Here is a 9,698-nt window from a genome sequence, read left to right as displayed (position 1 = left end):
TCAGGCTGTCTAAACTGTCTAAAATTGGGACTATGCTTTATACATTGATAGTGGCATGACAAATTAGCTTGATCTTTCCAGAAAACAATCTGTCAATATGTAACAGAAGCTATAAAATTGTTACTGCCCTTTGACTTGTTAATCTGACTTTCAAGGAAATGCCCCAAGGCAACAACCCAAAAATGATTTTATAAAAAGTTCATACTAATGACATTTTCCAATAATGAAAGATAAAAATACTATTGACCCAAATGGTCAAGAGTAAGAGACTTATAATCAAAATATGCTATATTACCATACAATAGTTTTTAAAAATAAGCACTACGTGAATTATATCATTACACACAAAGGCATGCATGAAATAATTTAAGCGAAAAAGCAAATATATTGACAAATAGATGATTAAAAGTGAGTCTAAAAAGACATAAATGAGATTTTAAGGTTAATTAGTTCTTCTTTCCTGTAAGTTGATCTAATTTCATAATACAAATAAAAATAAAGGCAGACAAAGTAATTTTGTACTAATGTCTAAAATAGGGACCAAAACACTATGTTAAAAACAATTAATAATTGGAAATCTCCTAATTCTCAGAAATTCCTAAGCAATATAAATTTATAAATATGCACATGTATATTTATACTATATATGTACATGTAAATATTACATATATAAATATGTGTAATGTACAGCAAAACTCTTTAAATGATTACAAATTACATTTTTCTCATTAATTAACCTTCATTTATATTATAATTTATATTATATTACTATATTATTTATTCCAATGCATTCCTTTCCTTTATGCTATGAAAAACCTTAAAAAGAGAACTGAGAGTTTTACGCAGAATGCAAACTGTTTAGCAGCTTTCAGAATCAACCCCAACACCCTTTTTATATTAATAGTTGCTCCTTTATACCGCCTTCTGGGTTAATGGACAGAGACACAGCAGACACAATAAGCCCCCTTTACTCATTTCCAGCCCTGGCCGGGTGGTTTTACTGGCTGGAAGATGGGTGTGTTACAACCAAGGGTTATGAGTCATGGAATACACAATGCTCAGCAAAGTGCTGATTATGCTTCTATTGCCACTTGTCCTTAACCTCTCTTCTTAAGTGTCAGGACCCTCCCAGGCTACCTCCTTCTCCCTTCCAGGCAGACACACCCATGACCTGCTTTTACAAGTGGGCTTTAGGGACCCACCCCTGGGACTCCTTCCTACCCTGGCAGGGAGTGCCTAAGAAGCTTCTTGCCTAGAGCACAACTTGCACTGAAAAGCCAAAAAAATTCCATTCAGATGTCCCAGGTTTGCCACCCAAATGGTGTCATGGTTCTTTCAGTTTCTGCAGACTGATTTCTGATGTGACCTAGATTTTTCTTTATTTTTTCCTTTTGTGCCCTCTTCTCATACCACTCCCGTCAAACTCTAATATTCCCGAGTTCCCAATTTCTGCTTGCTGCCTAGTTTCATCCACTTACCAACTGATCTTCCAGGCTTATGGATGCCATGATTCCATGCTGCTCACCGGTGGCATCCCCAGGCCTGGCCTATCCCTGTGATTATCTACTATCTTGTACTCTCAACCTTGCCTCAAGTTCCCAGCCCCAACTTCTCAGGTATATACTCTCAGGCTCAGGGATTCAGTTCAAGAAAAAAACATAATTAATTAATGGGGTGGGAGGGGTCCCAATAGGTAAGAGAATGAAAGCAAGTAAAATATGCTTTGCAAATATATCCATTACAAAACAAGTTCAATTTGTTAGGCAGAAAATATCATTTAATAAACTAATCAACACCTGATAAAGCCCATACTCATTAATTAAATAAACCAGTTGAGATCAGAAATAGCCACTTGAATGTTTTACTGATCATAGCTAAGCATTTGTTGATCTACAAATTTTAACAAATACAGGCCTGTATATACACATGCAAATCGTGAGCCTGAATCACATGTAGATCCACATGTAAATTACCACAATTCTAAAAAGAAACACACAAAAATCAACTGTAGGAACAATGGTGTTCAAATAATCATCAAATCAATACAGCTAAATTTAATCTAACTTCAAAGCCACTTGACCTGTAAATATGAGGATTATTAGTGCTAAATAAGATTAACAAATAGCATGTTGTTTCCATTAAGTAATATGAGATACTCCCATCCTTATCCAAAAGGATGGCTCCTGTCAGTCAATGATAATCAGCCTGAATTTCAAATAGTTGCAAATTCTAAATAGGAAGCTCAAATGCTTTCAGAATGAAAGATTACGTAAATCACATAATTGTACCTCAAGCTAACCAATGATTACCCTTCACGACAAACACATTTCTCTGTCAAGAGATTAGCTTCAATTCCACTTAATATTGTTCTATGTCTTACATACATGCATCAATAGATGGTAATTTTTGCTACTTTGGTTAGAACCTAGTTATTTCAAGAAAGTCATGAGTAAAATCCATATTTCCAAATCCTTTGGAATGCTAATCCAAAATGGCATTATGGAAAAAAACCAAGTTACTAAGCAACATTTTCCATCACATAGAACGGCAGGATTGAGCTGTCATGAGCCAAATTCCACTTAATGTACCAAATAACTACACAAATGTTAAGTTTCCAGCCAGTCCTTGTTCATTACTTAACAGCTGTGTCTTTCAATTTGAGGTATTCCTTGCACACCTATCTCCACAGGGAGACCTTTACCCAGTCATTTATTTTTATCTTAAGATAACAGCTTTATAATATGTGTGCACTTGCACCAGTTGTTTAATGTCAGCTCTAGTCCTGAGCTCCAGAGACTTGTCTAAATCTGGGATAAAACAAGATAAAGCAGGAGCTAGGGAAAGGACTTAGGAGTAATAATCTATGTAATAATATCCCAAAGAACACTAATTTCAAATTGATCACCAAGCACACAGTAGGAAAACTGCTAACATTTCAACATGCTCAGCCACGTGAGAGTCTGATAGAAGCATAAGTTAATACTCAGCTCTCTAGCTTAAGAAGCATAGCACTTGTTCACTTTACTATCTACTGACAAGTTTAGGGCTACTTGTAAGGCCAGGAAGAGAGATGCAAACTTTTTAAGTGTTAACAAATATCAATTAACTAAGATACTCATAAAATTAACCAGTGTTCTCTAATACCTCCCACCTTTTCATCTCTCAAAGGCCCATCTTAATTTGTCCCTGTCATTGAGTCTATTACAAGCTGCAGACCAAAAGAGTGAAGAAGAACAGAGCAAAGGAATGAGATTCAAATACAGTATACACGTCAAATCCATGTATAGATGCTCGGTAGTTCTTTAACAGAGTCAGGCTACCTGGAGCTCTACACAAGATACTATACCTAAAGTACATTATCTGTTTTTCATTATTGTGGGAGGACATTTGACTTAACCAATCTAGATGGTTCTGTGTTTTCCCATCTCCACCCCCTCTGAGATAAAAGAAGTTACTAAACCCATTGGCTTTTCCTCATCCATCATTATTACCCTACTGGAGTTCTGACATTTTCTTAGTCTAAAAAATTGTAAAGCAGTTTATTTTGGGAGGCCAAGAGTGGTTAGCAACAGCTCTGGGTTATTAACAACTAACTAGAAGCAAAGACAGGATTGTGTATTTCCAATCAATTTTTTTTTTCTTTAAGAGACGGTCTCACTCTGTCACCCAGGCTGGAGTGTAGTGGCACAATTATAGATTGCTGTGACCTCGAACTGCTGGGCGATCCTCCCACTTCAGCCTCCCAAGTAGCTAGGAGTGTAGGTGCATGTACTACACCTGGTTAATTTTTTAAATTTTTTTTTTTTAGAGATGGGGTCTCGCTATGTTGCCCAGGCTGGTCTCAAACTCTTGGCCTCAAGTGATCCTCCTGTCTCAGCCTCCCAAAGCACTGGGATTACAAGCATGAGCCACTGCGCCCAGCTCAACTGATTTTTTTCAAACCTACCTCCTTTGTTCTCCTGGCTCTAAGAGCAGACACCATTTAGAATTCAATGCTTAAAAGGAACAGATAGAGAATAGAGCAAGGTCTACGAGGCTTCACAAAGTACAACTATGCCATTAAAAATAACTAGTGTAGGGGATTTAATTTACATAGCAGTATACTTGAATAGTTTATAACCTGGTGGACAAATGTTTCTTATGATTTTTGTCCTCTCTTCCATTCAGAAAAAGCAAAGACACAAAGGCAAAAGATAAAAACAACAGTCTCCTAGATAATAAACTGTTCTCAGAGACTACTGTAAAAATTAAACACGTACAGACACTCTTTCAAATCATTGAATGCAAGTCCAAAGATCTTACTGGTAGCAAAGTACACAAATGTTTTAAAGTCAGTGTATGTTCAAAGCTGTTTCCTAAGTTGTCTAGGTCATCTAAAGTTGTATTTCATATTGCCTGCCTATCAATTCAACAGTTTAATGACCATCTACAATAATCTACACTCTATTTGGGGCACTGGAGATATAGATAAATTATAAATGCCTCTGATCTTAAGGAGTTTGTAACGAAGTTGGGAAGAAGACAATGTATATGTAATTTTAGGTAGTTGGGCCAGGCACAGTAGCATAGGCCTATAGTCCCAGCTACTCGGGAGGCTGAGGTGTGAGGGTCGCTGGGGCTCAGAAGTTTGAGGCTATAGTGTGTGATGATCACGCCTATGAACAGCTATTGCCTTCCAGCCTGGGCAACATAGTAAGACCCTGTCTCTAAAAAAGTAGTATTAATAATTATATAAAAAGGTGTTTGGTGGAACAGTGAAGGAACACTCAAGGTGATATTCAAGCATGAGAGAAGGCAGGGAAAGTTTCCTAGAGGAAATGATGCCCTAAATGAGGCCTGTAAAAGGAGAGGCATTTAACCAGCAGGAGGGATATTTCAGGCTTAAAGAAGAGCAAGTGCCTAAGGCACAGAGGCATGAAACAGCATGACAGGCACTGCCCAGGGCAGGGGGCAACTCTGCATTTCTGGAGACTAAATGAGAGGCAGAGGGTAACAGAAGCCAGGACAGAAAGAACACTACGTGTTGTCCCTGGCCTGCAGATGGCCAGATGCCACCGAAAGGTCCAACTAGAGAAAAGACCCAGACAGATCTGGGTTTTAGATTCACCACTCTAGCAACTTAAGGAGCAAGATAGCATCTCAAAAAGCAAGAGGAAGTACAGGCCAGGGGCTACTTCCTATAGCCTGGATTCTCCAGTGTCATTATTAGGAATGCAACTGCTCTTGAATGGCTACTCTAGAACTATTCTGGGGATGCCATGAGATCACTGGACCCAGGGAACAGCTGGGAAACTCAAGTACACCACTGGGCCATTTAAGGTCTCTCCCCTGGCAACCCCCCGAATCACAGACTGATTGGATGATGGCTGGTTGTATAACTAGCTGGCCCTGACAGACTGTAAGGTATAAGTGGACAAGTAGATATCCGTCTCTATCAATGTTTGCTTTTTAAATACGGTTCTGGAATAGAGGCTACTAATAAACAGTAAAAAAGAACCTGTCGAATACATATTAATTATGTTGAATTTATACATAAGTATCCTAACAAAAAGAAGAACTCAGGATACCACAGGCTTTTTTTGTCTTTATTTTTCCTAATTTAACATATAAAAAAGCATTGTACCAGGCAAGTAACAGAACACCAAACTAAATAAAACGTTGTTGGCCAGCTCTCTGTCTATGCCTCATTTCTTACCAGCCTTACAGGTTTTCTTACCCAGGGGAGCCCAGAGGCTGCCGTCACAGTAGTCATAGGAGTTTATATCAGACTTTAGCTCATTTCCCAACCCTCTACAACTGCTCTTCATCCACCCCCAGCTTCAACAACTCACAGCAAAGAGCTAATGTATGAAACTCCACGACAATGAATAAACAGCACTCATCTTTATCAACTGAAGTTCCCATTCCTTACCTCACACTCGGCCCCACTTCTCTGCCTTATGCTGATATTTTTTGTCTTACCCTCCTTTTTTTTACTATCCCAAAAAGCCAAAATTGGGAGCATTTGTTCCCAATATCCCTTCTCTAAAATGTTCTATTCCTCTCTGTCATCAAAACCTTCTTTTTCCATAGCCAAGGTAGCAAAATCTCACTTTCTCCTTTTTCCAGGCCATTTCCAGCCATAATCGTCCCTTCTCTTGGCTTAATTATTGTAATCATTATTTTCTTGACTTAATTACTATAATCATTGTTATTCGTTTTATAATAATGCATCATCATCTAAATGAGCTTATACACTCTTCAAAAGCCCAGACCAAGGCTTACACATCTTAAGTCCCACCTGTGACACCAATACTGACATACCTGAAATGCAGGCTCAGTAAATCTCAGTTGAATAATAACAACTTTGACACCCACATAAATTTCTTCAACCAGTGTTTTTATTCATAAAAGTAACAGCAAGGTCCTCAAGAGCCTCTGCAGACAGAGACTAAGGGCATTTTCCAGATTTATTCAATAGGAAATGTCAACCTAAGAAGTTAAAAGAAAAAACCTGCCCAAAGGGAAAGAAATGGCTGAGCCAACAATAAGACCAAGAGTGTCCCCACTTTACAAAATGTTTAACAATTAAACACCATTCCCTCTGACAAAGTTATCCTTACCTTCAACTGAATATTTTTCTGTACTAAAAGGAGGGTACTATGTATCTGTACTATGCGTCAGGCAACTCAAAATGTCTGATAATGCTGAAGACGTTCATATTGGTTATGGAAATGAATAATATGATTCTGGGACCAATATTTACTCTTTCAACAATGTGAAAAAGTACTGACACACTCCTGAATTAGGACATTCTAACAGCACTCCCACAGCTTTAGAGAATGCTTGTCTGGGACAGAATCTGATAGGGCACATGATTCACATATAATCAAGAAGTTGATGATATACATGTCTTTGGAAAGTGTTACAGAACACTAAATGGAACACATCACAGCTACCCCAGCAGAAATGATTATAATCAAAGGTATTATACACAAACAAATAAACAAAATGGGGCTGTGAGCAAAGATTGCATATTAGAATGATAGATATCATCAGGCAAATGAAATGACTGGAGCTGAAAATGTTCACAATTCAAAACATCTGATTATGTACTAACAGTTAAAAAAAAAATAAGCGCAAATAATTAACGTACATGTGCCAATATACAAATATGTTATGTACACTGTAAACACAAAATAGAAATTTTTAAAAGTTAAAGATAGAACTAGGCCTTCTAAAATATTCTTCCCACACCCAAAGGACTACTGGCCTCATCCCTTAGGGTTCACCACCCCACTTTTGTGCCACAGCTTTAAAATACTTATAAAAGTGCAAAGCCAAAGGTAATTACTCTAATTATCTAGAAAGCTCTTAAATTATTTAATACTTTCTTCCCCTTACCAAAGCAGATGTACCCTTAATGTCCACAGCAAACTCATGAAAATTGCAATGGTAAAAAGTCAGGGAATGGGAAATGCACAAAAAATCTTGGAAGCTTTATGTTGGCTAGTGACAAGAAGCTACAAAGTATAAATGACCCTGAAGGAGAATTGATTTTGCTCATCTTTGATCTAAACTGTGTCCCCTATAATTGCTGTGATTTACAAGCTTAGTGCTTTAACACATTTGCTGTTTCTGGCCACAGGAAGGAACTGGGTAGTCATTTAAAAAGTGTCACATAAATAGCCACTTACCAGCTCACCCGGGGAGTGCACATTGGAGAAATGGTAAAGAATACCAATTTTGTTTATTTTACTACTTGTAAACTCCCTGAGGAAAGGGGTGGACTGGTAAATTTCTAAACATTCAACCGTTAATTATCCACACAAGCAGATCAGAGTTATAGAAGTCAAGATAAATAATCAAAAAAAATGTTATAATCACCTTTGTAATGAAGAAGGCATATATTCAGGTATAGTCATGCATCTTCTTTGTTTAAATTACATAAGGACCACCAGCACAAGAATGGTAGACTGCAGAGGTCAAACACATGGGCTTTGGAGTCAAGGGACCAAGGTCTAAGTACTGGCTTGGTAACTCACAAGTTGTATAACCTTAAGCAAGTTATTAAACCTCTGTAATTTTCTATTCTCTCATCTGTAAAATGAGGAAGCTAATACTAGTTACCTTATAGGTTTGTGGAAAAGATTAAATGATATAAGGTATTTGAAGTACTCAACACATACTTGGTAAATGTTTAATAAATGGGTATTTTAGTACTATTAGAGTTTAAGAACTGGATGAAAATCAGCAGGGAAGACAGAAAGAGAGAGGATGTAATTATGGTCAAGTATATTGCAAAGTGATGTTAAAAGTCACTTTAAGGAATAGCTGCTGTTCTTCTAAAAATATCTGAGTAATATGCATGTTCCCTAATTGCTTTTACGAAAACCATGGTTTTTAACCAGATACCTATTCTAGGAAAGCAAGATGAGAAAGTTCCTTTCCTTCCTATCTGAAAGGGCTTCCCTCCCTATGTTTCTGGAAACCTAGTTACCTATCACAGAGGTAGGAAACCCTGGTTCAGTGTGATGGAGGCCCCTTGGGCTACCAAGACCAGCAGACAAAGGGGAACTCATACATTACCTGTGCCCAGTGGTTTTTAAATACAATCATGCATGTTTCTGGGTCAACTCCTTGTAGGCTCACAGCCTGCTGAAGTTTGCTTTCTGTCGAAACCGATGACATCATAAACCTTTACAAATCAATGCTTCTAAGTCATATTTCATTAAAATTTGGTAAGCAGTCACTAACTTTCAAGTATCATATTAGAAATATAACTTCTTCATGTTTCATTGCCACCTTCCAAAACCTGTAATGACAATAACAAAAAATAGATCTCATTATGTTCATATATTAAATAGGAAACTATGAAATTTAAATCAAAGCAAAGACATTTTCAAAGTCCAACACAGAAAAAAAAATCTATAAAACAGATGTTTATATTCAATCTAAAGGCTTTCCTATTTTCTTCCACCTTGCTATTACAAATATACAAAGTAATGATGCTACCCTAAGCCATATGCATAAATAATTTTGGGGTTTTTTCTCTCTACTACAACCACAACCCCCAAATTACTATTGTAAATCACTCAATTCTCATTTTTATAATCAAGCAAGAAATTACAATACCAATTTTGTAGAGTTTAAAAACACCCAGTAACAGGAAAACCATAAGTTAACAGCGACAGAAATAAATGGCCAGATGCAACTTGGGGGAATTATAAAACAGCACCCAGATTCCTGGATCTAATATGATTGAATATTTTCTTTTAAATCATTGACTGTCGTGATGGAATTGAAAGTATTCTTAGTCATTTTTTGGCTATAAACCAGGTTAAGGTTTCTACCTTTTCTGAAAAATAATAGAGTTCCAAGTAACTTTGACAAATCAGAGATAGAAATGATCCATCAAAAACAAGATCGTGCTTATTAGGTGTGAGTACAAGGTAGCACACTTAAAAATGAAAAATTAATTATGTGGCTAAAATATGAGGAAATCCTGACTACAACAAAGCTGGCAGGGGAAAGAAGATATTGAGGTCACAGAGTGTACAGTTAATACGATCCAGTTGTGTGGTGCTAACTCTTTGACAAATGCAGTAAGATATTATCTCACCAGTTTGATCAGCCCACAAAAGGACTGGGTATAGTTCAAAATACTACTTTTTTAGTATAAAGATTAGAGCTAGAGAGAAGTAATTATAATTATCAGA

General features: G+C 37.0%; 1 protein-coding gene across 1 annotated transcript in view; it reads right to left on the bottom strand.

Annotated features, from left to right (window-relative positions):
- The window catches only part of FAM160A1 (family with sequence similarity 160, member A1), a 105,635-nt gene extending 96,838 nt beyond the window's left edge, over positions 1 to 8,797 (bottom strand). Inside the window, exon 1 of the mRNA XM_012660018.1 lies at positions 8,569 to 8,797. Coding sequence (XP_012515472.1) covers positions 8,569 to 8,673 — 105 coding nt within the window. The 5' untranslated portion in view covers positions 8,674 to 8,797. The remainder of the gene's footprint in view (positions 1 to 8,568) is intronic.
- Between the last annotated feature and the right edge of the window lie 901 nt (positions 8,798 to 9,698).

Source organism: Propithecus coquereli, unplaced genomic scaffold, assembly GCF_000956105.1.
Source record: "Propithecus coquereli isolate 6110/MARCELLA unplaced genomic scaffold, Pcoq_1.0 Scaffold65, whole genome shotgun sequence".
Taxonomy (NCBI): domain Eukaryota; kingdom Metazoa; phylum Chordata; class Mammalia; order Primates; family Indriidae; genus Propithecus; species Propithecus coquereli.
This window is presented reverse-complemented; position numbering and strand designations above follow the sequence as displayed.